Raw genomic sequence first — 17,137 nt, 5'->3', positions numbered from 1 at the left:
AGAAATGAAAATCTCCTTTTTAAGTGTATAAAGTTGATGGTCACAAAGATCACTACTGTTAGGAAAAGGACAATTTACATTCAGAATATTCTACTTAAAAAGCAGATATATCTGTAACATTTTATAAGTATATTTTAAATTCCTAAGGTAAGAAACTGGGAACATAAAAATATGTTTTGGAACCTATGAAATTAACGTAAACAGAGAGTTATTTTTCCAGGCTATTCTTAATAAATTATAGATAATCAGTGTCTGAAATCTGAATTTTAAGAGGCAGAAATTCTTTCTTTTTCAATTGCAATGAAATGTGGAATTCCACATTTACGGCGATCCTTTGGAGTTCTTTATGTAGTAAAGAGTAGAGTGTTTTAGCAATGGTCATGGCTATTTCTTACTTTGTGGTTGAAGCCTTGTCTTATCATCAGCCTTTAAAGGACTAATTTGATTTCTGCGAAGGTAATGAGCACATAGATACACAGTCAGATACACAGCATGGTCCAGAAAGGTTATAGGAAATTAACCTGTTTGTAATTAGGAAACATTTTCTTTCTTTAGAGTATCGTCAGGGATCCAGCAGGAAACAGATGGCACACACAAATTAGAGTAATTCCAGAGGGCTTCATGAAGAGGCTATTCACAGATATGTGAACTAGGAGGAGGAAATCACAAGCGATAGTCACCCTGGAGTGGTAACAGCACAGGCTGTCATGACCACTAGGACTCAAAGAGCAAGTGGGGACAGTTACCTTGATCCAGAAAGAAAGTGGTCAGAAGAAAAGCTCGCTTTGAAAAAAACTCTACCCTCAGATGAGGGGCATGTACAGCCTGAGGTTTTCTTGCAGGGGAAGAGAGCAATGGACAGATACATGTTTCCCAAGGTAATTCTGCCCTAATATTTCTTGCCAGAAGGCAGAGGCTCTTGCCTCAGGACAGAAAGTCTGAACCAAACCAACTAGTCTTTTGAGGCACCAAACAGGGTGGAGAACAGCAAAGACTGAACCTAAAGACACACATAGGAGATATCGAGCATCTTCAGCTCCTGAGGTTTTATAAGATGCAGACTGGTGAAGGAACGAAGTGCCTAATGCAAAGGGAAGAGAGCCTTTCCCTTTGGAGAAGACTGACTCTCCCAAGGAAGAGAATATGTGTCTGAGTTGAAAATAAAAAGATGAGTGAGTGAGGCTTCCCAGGCAGAAACAGGGAAAATGGACATTTCAGGCAGAGGTATCAGTCAATAAGAAAGCTTGCAGGCATGGAAACCTATTGCTTTGAGCGAGGTGAAATTGATGCAGAGAAGTCATATAGGAGGGTGGTGGAAACAAGCAGGGAAAGTTAGAACTAACTGCCAGATCACAAAGAACAGGTAGAGTCAGAAACTGGAAGGGATAAGAAGGATAGGCCGTGGAATAGGGTGCTCAGGGGGGTGATACCCCGAGTGGAAGTGGAGAGAAATGAAGACACCAAAATCCTCAATGAATGTGTGAAGAATAATTGGTATACCCTCTCCAGGTAGGAGATGAGGGCCAGGCCAGATGGCATTATGAATATATACATCATACATCATAAAAAGAAGCAATAGTATCTGCTCACTGAATCATAGCACACAGTAATCAAAAAGATTTAAAGGATCTCTAACTCAAAACTTTCCAACTTGAATAGAAAAATGTAACACCTAAAATTATCCCTTATGATACTATTACTACTACTACTATATAATTTTTAGCATCAAGGTGTCTGTTCCTTCTAATATGATAGCTACCTCAACAATAACCAAAAACCCGCCATAAAATATATCCTATTGTATATATGGAACATTTACAAATATCTGACTGTGCTAATCGCTTATGTTATTTAGTCCTAACAACAAGCTATGGTTAGCTTTCTCATAATTCCCATTTTACAGATACTATAATTAACACTTAGAGAGATTTAATAACATGGTCAAGCCATACACAGTTAAGTGACACAGCAGGAATATAAAGCAATGTGGGTTTGTTACAGAGACTTCAGTGCTTCATTAATTAAGTATTTAGAGGCTACATTGCCTCTAACTACAGACACAGAAAGAGATAGTCCCAAGGATATAGTGAGAAAGCTAGATGGGAGTTACAATCTTTACCAGGACAACCATGTAGGAATTTAAATGGGAAATTATGTAGATGCTATGACTTTAGGCTAAAATCTTCCTTTTGCTTTACAAATAACCCCAAATATTATGACTAAAATATGATTGGGAGCTATTCCTCAAGTGGCTGCTTGGAAACTCATTTTCGAATGACACCCTTCCAATGAGCCTAAATATCGTATTGTGTTTACCCAGCAATTAACTCTAGGTTTATCTAAAAAGTATGGCATCAATGCTGAATTACATTTAAAACTGGTGGCACAAATTTATGTTTCAGATTTGTATTATCTTTGACTTTTTTTGTTTTGTAAAACAGAAGCCTGTAATCAACGTTACAGGAAGCTGCTATTTAAACTGCTAATAAAAGGCTAATATAATCATACTTGTGGGCCATTTTACAGCCACTTACCTGCAGTCCTTCCCATGAAAGCAAAAGCAGTCAAAACACACTGATCAGACAACAAAACCTTGTTCTCTAAATGTGCATAGATGTGATCTAATATGAAAATAATACAATAAACTATGATGACTTATTTAACATTATTCACAAGACAAAGCTCCCTTTAGTAGGCTGCCTGAGTTAGGCAGATGTTAAAGCCAAGAAAAATCGTACTTTGGGAACTGAACTCTCATGAACTTATGATAGCACATGAAAGACTCTATTATTTTTAAAGTGAAGTTAAATTTAATTTTAAATTGCAACATAGATGCTTCCCATCAATTCTAGCAAAATAACTAAAAGACCTGACATACAGGTTTATGGAATTTACTTGCATTATTTGAGAAATCTATCATCAGTTACTGGTGGCCCGATAGCAGATGTGTAAACTGTGACACTCTAAGGCCAGGTTTACTGCAGAGATGAAATAGAACACTAGGAATGTTCAGAGAGGAGCAGATGTGGATTAATTGTCCCAACCTGCACGTCTATAGCTACGATACTATCTGTTACACTCCAGGAGACCTGGTAAGACAGACAGCCCCTGATCAGAAAGGTTTGCTCCCTACTGCCCCACTTTCCATCGCACTCTTTTCCTTAAAATAAAACTGGGATTTTGCCATCTTTAAAATGTGATTAACTGATACATATTTCATAGTTAATGAACTTTATAAGATAATTCATTGATAGCTAAATGCAAAAAATATATAGTATTATTCTGATGGATGATTGCGGGTAGAATTAAAAACACATCTCTAGATTAAAAAGAATTTTAAATATTAAAAAAATTTTAGTAATGTGTAATGAAATATGTTACTTCAAACTGAAGCTCAGCAGATACATTCAATACTTTGAATGGCTGATATAATGAATATAACAGTTCCTTTGTACTTATCCTATCAAGGTCTACTCTTTCAAACAATACCTGACAGATGCTTAGTTAGAATATAATAGATTCAAACATTTTATACCTGTAAGCAGGTCAGTGTGATACACACAAGCAACTTCCTTACTCATAGCAATTTTAAAGTGTGTAGGACACAGTTGGTGCTAAAAAAAAAAGTTCACTGAATAGGTAAGTACATAAATAAATATGCAAAATGAAGGTAGTTCTGTTCAAAAAACAGAAATCTTTTTCTTGTCTACCTATACTTTCAATGGCTTCTTGCATTTACATGGAAAAAACTACATTTAAATATTCAAAATACATTAGTCTTGGTTGGGTGTGGTAGCTCATGCCTGTAATCCCAGCACTTTGGGAGGCCGAAGCAGGTGGATCACTTGATGTCAGGGGTTCTCGATCAGCCTGGCCAACATGGTGAAACCTTGTCTCTACTAAAATTACAAAAATTAGCTGGGTGCGGTGGTACGCACCCGTAATCCCAACTACTTGGGAGGCTGAGGCAGGAGAATCACTGGAACTCATGGAGGCAGAGGCTGCAGTGAGCTAAGATTGCACCACTGCACTCCAGCCTAGGGGATAGAGTGAGACTCTGTCTCAAAAAAAAAAAAAAACAAAGACAGTCTTCATAGATATTGATATTCTGAAAAAAACTAAACATTTCAATAACATTATACATAATAGCTTAAACATAAAATGTATATAAAGCCCATGCTGCAAATCATTCTTTTTCTATAGTCATTCATCCAATTTCTACCATATATTCATTCTATCCAGTTGCCAATAGGTAACTTCTACTATTAAATTCTTGTGTGTCTTTACATAGACTTTTTTGTATGTATAACTAAATCTAAATATGTATTTCTCCTTTACCTTTCAGAAATAGCAGCATAGGATACACACTGCTTTTTAATATGATTATTCCCTATGCTGGAGATGTTTCTATGCTAGTACTAGAGATGGCTGGCTTGCCAGATTTGTGATATATGTAGGATGATTGCTAAAGTGAAAACTAAATTTTTGCACAGAATAAAGATTCACCTTTATTGTTTCTTTTGTCAATATCAAATTTCAAAACAATTGCTACTTCCTGAAAAATATGAATTCTTCATATGTAATTATTAATGAAATCATAAATACAAAATACGTGCCTCTAGCTTCAACCTGATAACATTTTTGTTAATAAATTGAAAATGTTCCAGCTTTATTTCTTGCATATGGGTGCCATACCCTGAATATTAAAAAGAATTTGTCTACAAAAAGTAGGTAACATTAACAAAGCACACCTAAGCATAACAATAGCGTACAACATTGCATTATTTTTTCCTCTGGTAGTGGTAGATCTGTTTTTATATAAGTCCACACGTAACCTCATATGAAAATTTGCTAAGTTGTTTATTCATCAACCACTAAGCACTCATATTCTGTAACCACTAAGCACTCATATTCTGCAAGAGATATACAAGATGATTCCTGCTTTCCAGAAGCTCAAAGGGTGGTGGCAGACATAGGATAAATACTTGCAGAATGTTTAAATAAGTGCAGCAGACAATGCTTCCATTAGCATATATTAGGTTCTTTCCATTCCCGCTGCTACCAGCCTCAGTCAGGCTTTGTTCATCTCATCTAGTCTGTGGTGCTGGATTCCTGCCTGGCCACTACATCTCACAATCTCCCACTCCTATCCACTGTACACATGGGTTGCCACATGAGATAATGGCTTCAGTGGTTTCACTCTTCTAATAAAAAACAAAATAAGTATAAACTCCTATGACATTAAAGATCCTCTTATAGATTAAATATAACATTCTGGTTTGGGTTCCCTTTAGTCTCTTCATTTTATATTCACACTCTACTTTTTTGCCCCCTGAAAACATGCTATAGTCTCAATTTATTTCCTTTTCCTCATGCCGTTTTTTCTTCAAGGATCATCCAATTTCTTTCTTCAGAATTCTATCATCATTGAAAGGCCATCTGAAATATTATTTTCATATGGATATAATCTGTATCAAAAAGTGTGTGTGTGTGTGTGTGTGTGTGTGTGTAGACAGGACCACATTTGTGGAGGGTATTAGGAAACGATTAAATAATTTACACTCAAGCATACACTTCTTTCTTTGTTATTTGCCTCTTCTCTTAAAGCCCTTAAGTAAAACTTGTATTTTAGTCTTTCTTGCAATTTTAGAACTAAATATAAACTTTGTTAATAGAAAGTTTGCAGTAAATATTCATGGAATCAAATTCAAGTTATTTGAATCAAATGCTATAGAACAGAAAATTTCAGGGAATGAACTGTGCTTGGATGATATTTTTGGATAAGTGCATGCACAGCCCTTTAGATCTGTGGGGAAAAAATATGACAGAGACTCTGTCAAAATTTATAGGAATGAGATGCTTAACACCCTTAAAAACAACAATCACAAAAGCAGCTAGTCTGATTTTCAGAGTCTTTTTTCCAACAATTATGAGATATAATTATATAATTAGCATGAAGAAGGAAAAAGAGAGTCATGGCATTTACAACTATATGATAATAAAGCAAGACTTAATGATACTAAGAAGAGTCATTAAAAATTAAAGATGTATCAGTTATTGCTTTTCAAACTGATAGCAAAATGGTATTTTTTTTCCCCAGTAAATATTGGTCTAAATTAAATTGGAGATTTGCAATTATATAAAGGTACTCTTAAAAAAATCTCGTTAAGTGATTATTTCAAATAAAAACTCTTTTTTTTGAGACAAAGTCTTACTCTGTTGCCCAGGCTGGCATGCAGTGGCACAATCTTGGTTCACTGCAGCCTCTGCCTCCCAGGTTCAAAGGATTCTCCTACCTCAGCCTCCCAAGAAGCTGGGACTACAGGTGCATGCTGCCATGCCCAGATAATTTTTATATTTTTAGTAGAGATGAGGTTTCACCATGTTAGCCAGGCTGGTCTCGAACTCCTGACCTCAGGTGATCCATCCACCTTGGCCTCCCAGAGTGCTGGGATTATAGGCATGAGCCACTATGCCTGGACAATAGTCTTATAATCCAACATGTATTTTATTTGTTACATAAACTCTTTTATATCTGTGTCTGCATAGTTGGATTTGCCTTTTTAGGTTTCCACAGGACTTAAGTGAGAGCATATGCTACATTTATTTTTATTTATTTCTTCTTATTCTCCATTTTTTCTGGAAGACTCAATAATGTCTTCACGAAATTATTAAAAATTCATGATGTGTGAATAGAAAAAGAAAGTTTCTTAAAGAAATTTCCACCTACATCATTTTTTTCCATTTTTACTAATAAGATATAACATTGCTTAATGATTTTTTGAGGGCTGAACAGAAATTTTAATTAAACACTACCTTAACCATAATATTAATTTTGGCCACACAGTCTAGAAATTTAGGTTTCATTACTATGTTACCAACCAAAAAACCCAAAAGCAACATCCTGAACAATGTGTGGTTCAATGTCTAGTTAAAGGAGAATGTCCTTTTATTAGAATAATCTAATAATACATTTCATTTTCTGCCTACTTCTTTTTATATTCAGAATTCTGTAATAAGAATGTCTGCAGATGTGGCAGGTGGAATAAAGGTAGCCCCAAAGATGGCCATATCCTAATTCCTGGAATCTGTGAATAATGTTACTTAAATGGCAAAAGAGACTTTGTGGATGTGATTAAGATTATGGACTTTGAGATGGGGAGATTTTCCTAGCTTACACTTGGGCCCAGTATAAGGGAATTAATGCCTGTGGCCTCTGGAATCAGGAAAAGGCAAGAAAATAGGTCTCTTCAAGAGCCTCCAGAAAGGAATGAAGCCCTGCCAACCACCTTAATTTTATTTAAGTTAGTACGATCCATTTCAGATTTCTAATGAAACTGTAAAATGTTGGTGTTAAGAGGCTAAATTTGTGGTAATTTTTAAAGCAGAAATAAGAAACTAATATACAAGACATATGGGAGAGTTGGAAAGAAATTTAAGTAATTCATTAATATTTACCAAACAATGCATAAATATTATTAGCAGTGAGACACTAAAGTTTCCATAAGGAACTCCTACTTTTTCCTAAGTACCAGTTTGGAAAATGTATGAATGTAAAAAAACAAAACAAAACAAAAAAAAAACCCTGCACGATCTACACATGTACTCCAGAACTTAAAGTATAATAATAATAAAAAAGAATACAACAATGAATTAATCATTAAAAAAATCCACTGCCAATCTCCTAGTCAATTATACTAATTTTTAGACTTTACTTGCAGATTATTTACCTCTGAACCTGAATATATGTACAGAACATACTTCAGTTTTTTATAGAAATTTGTTTGTTGCAACTCTAGTACTTAGAGCATGCCAAAGATAAATAGGTATTCAGTAAATGTTTGTTGAATAAATAAAAAGTAATAATAAGATTGAGGAATCAAGAGAAATAATCTAACAATTTCCATTTGCATTTGTATTCTAGAAGGTGTTATTTTTAAGTACAATAAAAATCACTATTCATCATATTTTCCCTGTGGGAATATAGATAATAAAATGAACACAAATGTGAAATCAAAAGAGCCCCACTGTGCATTTGAAATATGATCCACTTCTAAAATTTCTTCTTTGTTCCCTAATAGATATCACAACACAAAAATCCAACAACTAAAAATGTTATAATGATAGAATACAATATTAAGCTGGCAGTATAAATTTTTTTTTTTTTTGGGACAGTTTCGCTCTTGCTACCCAGGCTGGAGTGCAATGGCGTGATCTCGGCTCACTGCAACCTCCACCTCCTGGGTTCAAGCAGTTCTCCTGCCTCAGCCTCTTGAGTAGCTGGGATTACAGGCATGCGCCACCATGCCCAGCTAATTTTTTGTATTTTTAGTAGAGATGGGGTTTCACCATGTTGACCAGGATGGTCTCGATCTCTTGACCTCGTGATCCACCCGCCTTGGCCTCCCAAAGTGCTGGGATTACAAGTGGCAGTATAAATTTTTAAATTAATTTATCCATATAATGACAATATAATTATCCCACATACTGATTATAATTAGTAAAACATTCATAACTGGAAAACACAAAAGGAGCTATTTTTGAATAAAAAAAAAGTTTGCTAATGTTTTAAATAATCCTTTGTCTCTCTCTTCAAAACTTCAACATTCTAAACTTATAAATTTTGATACAACTCAAACAAAAGATGATAAATACATAAAAACATGATGGTAAAAAATTAAATGTCCCCATTTAAAAACTAATCAACTAAAATGTGCAGTCTAACTTAAGAGATCAGTTATCTAATTCTACTTCTATAATTCTATGCTGGACAAATAATCTTGAAAAAAACCAGATTTATGAAAAAAGAAACACTATTTTTCATATAACAAAATTTATGCCTGTGTCTAACAGTAAGAAAATGGTTAAATAAATGGATCACGTATTTCAACATCATGCACTACAACAAATATAGAATGAAAGGAAATTGGTGTGAAAAAATATAAACTTAGTATGGTCTTATTATTTTAAAATATGAATGGCAAAGAATTGGAAAGCAATATGCCAAAACATATATAATGTGTAGCATTGTAGATTATTTTAATTTTATGCTATGTGTTTTTATGTTTTTAAAATTTTCAATACTAAAAGTTGGTATTATTTTATAATCAGAAAAAGTAGTTTGTAATAAAGTTTCAATGTAAACAATGATTACTTCTTGATCACTGATCATTTCATATATTGTAATTGTGTGTATTCTACGAAAGCTTCTGAAGTAATGAGTTGTTTCAGATCAAACCAAGGACTTTTCCAAAGTCCTTTTCCACGCCATCAAAGTACATTTTAGGTCTGATCTGATGGATTATCTTTTTTTTTTTTTCCGAGACAGAGTTTTGCTCATTACCCAGGCTGGAGTGCAATGGCACAATCTCGGCTCACCGCAACCTCCGCCTCCTGGGTTCAGGCAATTCTCCTGCCTCAGCCTCCTGAGTAGCTGGATGGATTATCTTAAATAATGAAGTCATTATTCTTAAACAGTGAAATAATTTCTAAAATAATGGAATTAACAAAATTATCTTAAATAATGAAAGTCAATACTAACTATGAGGAAACTGGGTGCTGGAGATAGGTTACAGACAAATATTTTAAAGGAGACATAGCCTACCAGTTCTACTAGTTTATAAGAGCTGGTTTTTTTTTTAATTTACACAATCACTAGGGTTACCAATATAGCATTAGGTACCTGAATTATAATTGGTAGTAATGAAATCCTACCTTTGCAGGATCTGAGGCATAAATTACATAACCCTGTAAGACTTATTCCGATAATCTGGGTAATAATTAGTCATATATCATTGTAGGTCAAATAAAAAACAATACATTGGTTGAATTACTACTTACTGTGGTAGCACAATGAATATCTTTCCATACTGTGGCTTCCCTGGAGAGATCAGAGACTTCAAACAAATTATCAAGAATCACTTCCCCAATCATGTCATGTCTAGAAAATCTGTCAAAATCATACACACTGAAATGTAGTTTTCGGTTGCTTAGTTGATCATATGCTACAGGAAACTGAAAAGTTTCATCAAATAGAGGATTTAAAGTCTTTCTGTGCACACGGGTCTGAAATTTCTTTTTCCTATCTGGAAGAAGATACATCTTCACATAAGGGTCAGAAGTTCCCGTGAAGTCTTTAGCAGGGAGATCTAAGGCTTTGATAATTTTAACAACTAGAAGTTCATTTTCATAATCATACTGGAGGGTAAAGTTAAGTTTCCCACAGGTTTTGACATCTTCTTTTTGGTTGCCCTCAGAGTCAACTGATTTCTGTTTGTAGAGTTCTGGCTTTATCCTCCCGATGCTGGTCGTTGTTTCTCCTCTTTGTAAAACAGGTTCCGTGCCCATGCTAAAATCAACACTGGAAACCTGCATTTGCCTCGGCAGGTGTCTTCGGAAGGAATTGTGGCTGAACACACACATACACACAAAATCATTGAGGGAGATCATTTCGATGACAATGTTATACAGTGGTATATAAACTCTCCCCCACCCCCAGAATAGTGAAAAGATATCTATATCTACTTAGATACACACACACGCATATAATCAAAGAGCTACTTTTGAAAAAAAATAAAGTAGTACGATATTCAAAGAAAAAGTCTCTTAAAATTCCAGAAACATTTAAATGTTCTTTTTTGTCTTTTTTTGAGACAGGGTCTTGTTCTGTCACCCCAGCTGGAGTACAGTGATGCTATTAGAGCTCACTGTAGCTTTAAACTCCTGAGCTCAAGCCATCCTCTGGCCTCAGCCTCCTGAGTAGCTCGGACTACAGGCCACCATATCTGCCCAGATAATTTTTAAATGTTTTGTAGAGACAGAGTCTTACTATGTTGTCCAGGCTGGTGTTGAACTTTTGGGCTCATGCAATCCTCCCACCTCAGTCTCCTAAAGTGCTGGGATAACACGTGTGAGCCATACCTGGCTGGCAAATGTTAATTTTTATATGCTTTTGGAATTTTGTACTCTCAATCATAAATGCATAATTAAAGACAATTCTAATGAAATACGATTAGCCACAAAGTTCAATATTCCATGTAAAATTATGAATGCTATCAATTATCTTGGTGTATCTAAATGTAAGCATTATATGGATAAAACCATTCAGATGGCTGGTTTCCTTTCATCTGGATATTTGGGTCTCATGAGTTTCACATTTTAGTGACTATAGTATTAAAATGAAAAACATATTATAAGTTCACATATTCTTATAATGGTTATTTCTAATTCTTAATCTAACTAAATGAATATTTACTTTTAAAAAGAATATATAGTTGTGACAGCCAAATGAGTACATTTTCTTTTTTTCAACATGATGTGGTCTTCAGAAACTCTAAGGATAAAAACAAATGTAGAATTTTAGAATTTGAGTCCAATATAACAAGTTTTTCTAAAACTCAGACTGAATTTCCTATAGTCACTATGACTACTCATCTAGTCAACATTTCCAGAATATTAAATATATTATATAAGCTTACTAATGTCTTCTAAATGTAACTTGCATGAAAGATCTGCTTCTTTTATACTTCCTCCATGCATTCTGGCATGAACTGTGCTAACCTACACGTCTCCTCAAAGCTTAGGCCCAGGGCTTTTGTTACATTTCTCCTCGGTCTGTCCATCAGACTAATCATCAGTTCTTGGACTATAATTATTGTCTTGAATCTGATGGTTCCTCAGATAAGTCCCAGCTACATAAAGTTCTAGTCCTATATCTCTACATTTCTATGGAAGATTTCTAAACAGATGTCTTAATTTCACCCCAAACACAAGCAAACTCATCGTTTTCTCCCTTTAGCTCGCAAATCCATGTTTTCTCTCACAATGTATGACAATAGCACTAACATTTTTATCAATCACTCATGCTTCCAAGCATGAAGTATGCTTTGAGTCATTCTCCCTTTACCCATAGGATTTACCCAATTTTCTAAATCCTGTTGCTTTTCCTTTGAAATATCTCATATAGTTATTCATTCCAGCCCTTTTCCATTGCTATGGAGTCCAGACCCTTATCACCATATACTTTGCTTTCTCTAGTTACCTTCAGCTGACTTTTTTCCTTCTAGCTCTGTCTTACACTTAATATCCAGTCAGTAAACCTTGAGAATGCTCATTTCAAAATACTTTATTCACCTCTGTTGTCTATTGCAGCAGGTCTACACCTGTTACAGCACTAAGTAATATGGATGACACTGCATGATTAATATTTAATTCACTGATACACACGTGAAGATTGATTATTTTTTTTCTTTTTGAGATAGGTTCTTACTCTGTCATCCAGGCTGGAGTGCAATGGTGCTATCTCGGTTCATTGCAACCTCGGCCTCCCACGTTCAAGTGATTTTCCTGCCTCTGCCTCCTGAGTAGCTGAGATTAGAGGCTCCTGCCACTGGGCCTGGCTAATTTTTGTATTTTTAGTAGAGACGCGGTTTCACCATGTTGGCCAGGTTGGTCTCAAACTCTTGACCTTAAGTGATCTGCCCACCTTCCCTCCCCAAGTTCCGGGATTACAGGCATGGGAAGACTTTTTCGTAAAGAAGAGTTTACAAATTAGTGACCACCCAGAAGTGAGATGCCTGGGCACAATACCATTTGAGAAGTAGTGACAGAAGCTGAGGATGTTGACCTAGAAAGCTGAAGCAGTTGAAGAATAGGGTAAAGATGGATTAAGGCTGGCTCTCTTCTAGTGGCAGAAGGACTGTCATGACAGCATTTAAGAATTGATGGAATATTATGCAGCCATCAAAAATGATGAGTTTGCATCCTTTGTAGGGACATGGATGAACCTAGAAACCATCATTCTCAGCAAACTGACACAAGAACACAAAATCAAACATCGCATGTTGTCGCTCATAGACAGGTGTTGAACAATGGGAACACATGGACACAGGAAGGGGAGCACTATACACTGGGGTCTGTTGGCGGGGAGTGGGGGGGACAGCAGGGGGTGTGGAGTCGGGGAGAGATAGCATGGGGAGAAATGCCAGATATAGGTGAAGGGGAGGAAGGCAGCAAATCACACTGCCATGTGTGCACCTATGCAACAATCTTGCCTGTTTTTCACGTGTACCCTAAAACCTAAAATGCAATTAAAAAAAAAAGAATTGATGGAAGGTACAGGAAGATAAATGTTAGCTTAATGTAAAGAAACATTTAAAATCATCTCGAGCTATCCAACACAGTGAAGTAGTGAACTTCCTCAACCTGGAAATGTAGAACAAAGGTTAGACGTTGAAGAAAAATATTTCTGCCTCAAGTGAGATTTCTGCCTCAAGTCTAGTATCTCACTTGAGGTAGAAAGCATTAAGTGTTTTCTAGCCTTAAGTTTATGCTGTGATTCTCTGTCATTCTATAGTTCTTCAATAATTTTATGAGCCTAAATATTTACAAGACAGCATCAATAGTATGTGTATTCATAAAACAGAATTTGTTAAAATCAGAATTATAATCTAAGGTGTTGCCAAGTTCATTCTCTTACATGTAATTTGCTTATTTTCTTTAGCTGGACTGAACTATTGAGCAGTAATTCAAACAACACCTGAAGAAGTGCTTAGGGCTGTACTGAAAGTAATTCAACCACTTTCTATGGTCCCGTTTCATACAGATGAGGAAGACAAACTGAAATGAGCTGTGAGAGTATCAGTAGCTCTGCTTGTTTCTACTGTGCTAGTCACAGACTTCTCAAACATTTGTTTAAAGGACCTATTGTTCAGTACATATATTGAAAATCAGACTAGTAAAGTGGTGGAAGGGTGTCACAGGTGAAAGTAAACTGCAGCGTTTTTGAAACATTCTGCTTAGCTTCACCCTCAGAATGAGAAGCTTTTAGCATGCTGTCACAGAGAATTACATGGAAAAAAGGAGAAGGCTTATGGAAAAATGATATTTCAATATCAGATTAGTGCTAAAGTATGCCAAGAATTAGAATATGAAAAAAATAATGTCTAATACAATTTGGAAGTAAATAAAAAATAATAATAAAAAGCAGGAAAAAATAAATATACACTATAATATTTTCACAATAAAAAGTTAGGATGCCCTTGCTCTTCAGATTTTGCCCGTAAAAGCTAACATAGGAGTACTTACGATGTTGCAGGTATGGGTGTAAATTCTTTATACACTCAACCAAGCCTCAGGTAATCCAATTAGGTACTGACTATTATGTTCACAAGTAAGGTCACTGAGGCACAGAGAAGTGAGTAATGTATTCAAAGTCATGATGCTAGGCAGATGCTAAAATTAAAATTTCACTGAGGCAGTCTGGGTCTTCTGGCCACACCTTTAACCACCATGCTATATATACTGCCATATTAATGGTTATCCCATTTGATTAAATTACTTCAAAAATAAATTATTCTACTAAATAACCGTATAAAATATTAAAGCATCATTTTATGTTTTCCACTTAAATATTATATATAACATAATTATGTAATCCACTAAGATCCAAAGTTCATTTGGTTAAAACAGCTTGAGATATGTTTTTAGAGGTGCTTTCAACTTCTTTGATTTGTTATCAAAACTTGGAAGGCAGCCACAAATGTTTAATTTGTAAATGAAATTGTGATCAGATATTGTGTACAAAAGTCTTATCATGTTTATAGTTATGATACATTTTATTAGAAATGACGTATATTTTGAAAATAGCAACAAAGTAAAATTTGTAAAGCAATTTGTGCTATATCATGTATTAAAAATGACTCTTTTAAAATTTGACTGTAACTAAAAAATGGTTACTATATAGAGAAACATACTAGAACTACTCTATCTCAGGTGAGAGAATTAGTCCCTAATTGAAACTATACTGACTTTATGACTCAATACTTTAGTTTCTGTATCTAAGTGAGTATACATGTAAAAGTCTTTGCTAGCTTAAATCTTGAAGTGATTTGTTTCTTCAGATATATGCCATTTTAATGCATTAGGCATGACATAAAATGTACTTTGACCTTGAATCTATCTCAGATATGAAGAATTGGGAGCTTAAATTAGGGTTAGGAGAGGTCAGAGAGAATTTATGAAAATAAAAAGAATATAAAAAGGAATATACATGGTATATATGGCTGTGAAATATTAAAAGGGTCTAGTATAATCTAGTTCGCATATTCAATATTCTTAAGATATTTAGAATATTTTATTGAATAGATAATCTAATATTCTTGCTAAAATCACTTTCAAGTATGTAAGAAGCTTTTGATTTTTGGGAGCAAAACCTCTAAGAAGTTAATTCCTTATTTTTAAATAGATTTATTCTATTATTTCACACTCCTTTATACTTTTCAATATTATAAAATTTTAATTTTCTCTCCTCTGTGCCAATTTCTTCTTTATGACTCTGATTATAATTTTGCAGCTGTAAAGTCCCTTATGAGAATAAAAAAGTAGTAACATTTTTGTTCTAGTAAGTCAGTGTCCTAATTATAGGGTAAATAGCACATATTTTAAGTCACAGTTTAGCTAGTCAGTTAAGACAGGCTTTAATTATTACAATGTTAAACCATTGCCATGACAACACAGATCTTCTTTTTCTTCTCGCTTTTTTTTTCCTCTTTTAGGGTGACAGTGATTAGTGGCTATATAGTCTCACACAAATATCCAACCAATCACAGTGCAAGTCACTTGACTGTTACTAACCCCATTCTTATCCTTCAAAACTAGTATTAGGTTGGTGCAAAAATAATTGCATTTTTTGCTGTTGAAAGGAATGGCAAAAACTGCAATTACTTTTGCACCAACCTAAATTCCATCTTATCCTTCAAACCTAGCACTGTCCAAGCACTCTCCCAGAGAAGGAAAAACTTTCCCCACCTTACCTGGAACAATGAGGGTAGCTAGATATACTCAATATTATTTGATGGCAGAGGAATATCATGTTTTAATATGGTCACTTTCAAATATTTACTAGTAAGAGATCCTTTCTTCCAATAAAATCTGAGGCCAGAAGTTGACTATGTAAAGACAGAGCTGCTCTCGTTGACATGTGGGTAGAGTCCTGGAAATTCACAGGAATATGAGCAAATTCTTCCCACCTATCAGAAGAAAGCGTCTAAAGATTTTTACAAAGAGATGAGGAAGAAAAAGTGTTGGACTGGACTCTACAGTTTGGTTCCAGCTTCCCTATGTTGTGAGGGCAAATTTAGGTGAATCACTTAATTTGTTTGAGCTTTATTTTTCTCATTTATAAAATGGTTCCTTTACAATTTTTGAGAAGATTAAATGATATATGACTTTCCCAACTATCCTTTTTCATATTGGCATCAGTTATTACTATTAGAATTCAGGACACAAGGAGGGGAAGTGCAAATGCCATAATAAACTCTCTAGTTTTGACAAGCTCAAATCTAGGTTTCCTTCCACAGAGATGGCACAAAGTCATTTCTATGTGAGCATGTCCTGGACCACCACCCTGGGCTAAAGAGACCCTCTGACTTCACATCTCAGCATCTAATGGGAAATCTATATCCTCCTGCTCTAATTTTCAATGTCTTTACCATCTATTAAATTAACCTTAGATATTGCTTGAGAAATCAAAGAAAAGTAAAAATATCTTTAGCAGCTTTCTGTTTATTTAATAAATAATTAAATGTTTAAAAGAATTTTATCTATTTTAATATTAAAATCTGCATCAGAAACTCTCATCATATGTTCAGTTAGATCCCCATTTGCTTCAATTTTCTTAGTAAAATGGGAAGTAAGGTCACTAATTAAAACTGAGAATGAGGAAGAAGGTGACAGAAGTTTGAAAAAAAAATGAGAAGGTATAAAGACTTGGTATGGGTTGAATGTTCCCTCCAAAACTCACATTGAAACTTAATCGCTGATGTGGCAGTATTAAGAGGCAGAGTCTGTACTGTAAGACGTGACCAGGGCACGAGGACTCTGCCCTCATGAATAGATTAAATCCAATGGATTAATGAGTTAATGGATTCATGGATAATCACAGGGGTGGAGCTGCTGGGTTTATAAGAAAAGGAAGAGAGAGCTAAATAAGCTAGCATGTTAGCACACTCTGCCCCTTTGCCATGAGAAGTTCTGCACCACCTTGGGACTCTGCAGAGAGTCCTCACCAGCAAGAAGACACTCGCCAAATGTGGCCCCTCAACCAGGGACTTCAAAGCTTTTCAAACTGTAAGAAATA

At 35.0% G+C, this 17,137-nt stretch overlaps 1 protein-coding gene across 1 annotated transcript in view; it reads right to left on the bottom strand.

The window, feature by feature from the left end:
• The window catches only part of SYT10 (synaptotagmin 10), a 63,672-nt gene that overhangs the window by 23,805 nt on the left and 22,730 nt on the right, over positions 1-17,137 (bottom strand). The window contains exon 3 of the mRNA XM_064369810.1: positions 9,841-10,408. Coding sequence (XP_064225880.1) covers positions 9,841-10,408 — 568 coding nt within the window. The remainder of the gene's footprint in view (positions 1-9,840; positions 10,409-17,137) is intronic.

Source organism: Aotus nancymaae, unplaced genomic scaffold (assembly GCF_030222135.1).
Source record: "Aotus nancymaae isolate 86718 unplaced genomic scaffold, 86718_ANA_hifiasm-v0.15.2.pri h1tg000092l, whole genome shotgun sequence".
Classification (NCBI taxonomy): Eukaryota; Metazoa; Chordata; class Mammalia; order Primates; family Aotidae; genus Aotus; species Aotus nancymaae.
This window is presented reverse-complemented; position numbering and strand designations above follow the sequence as displayed.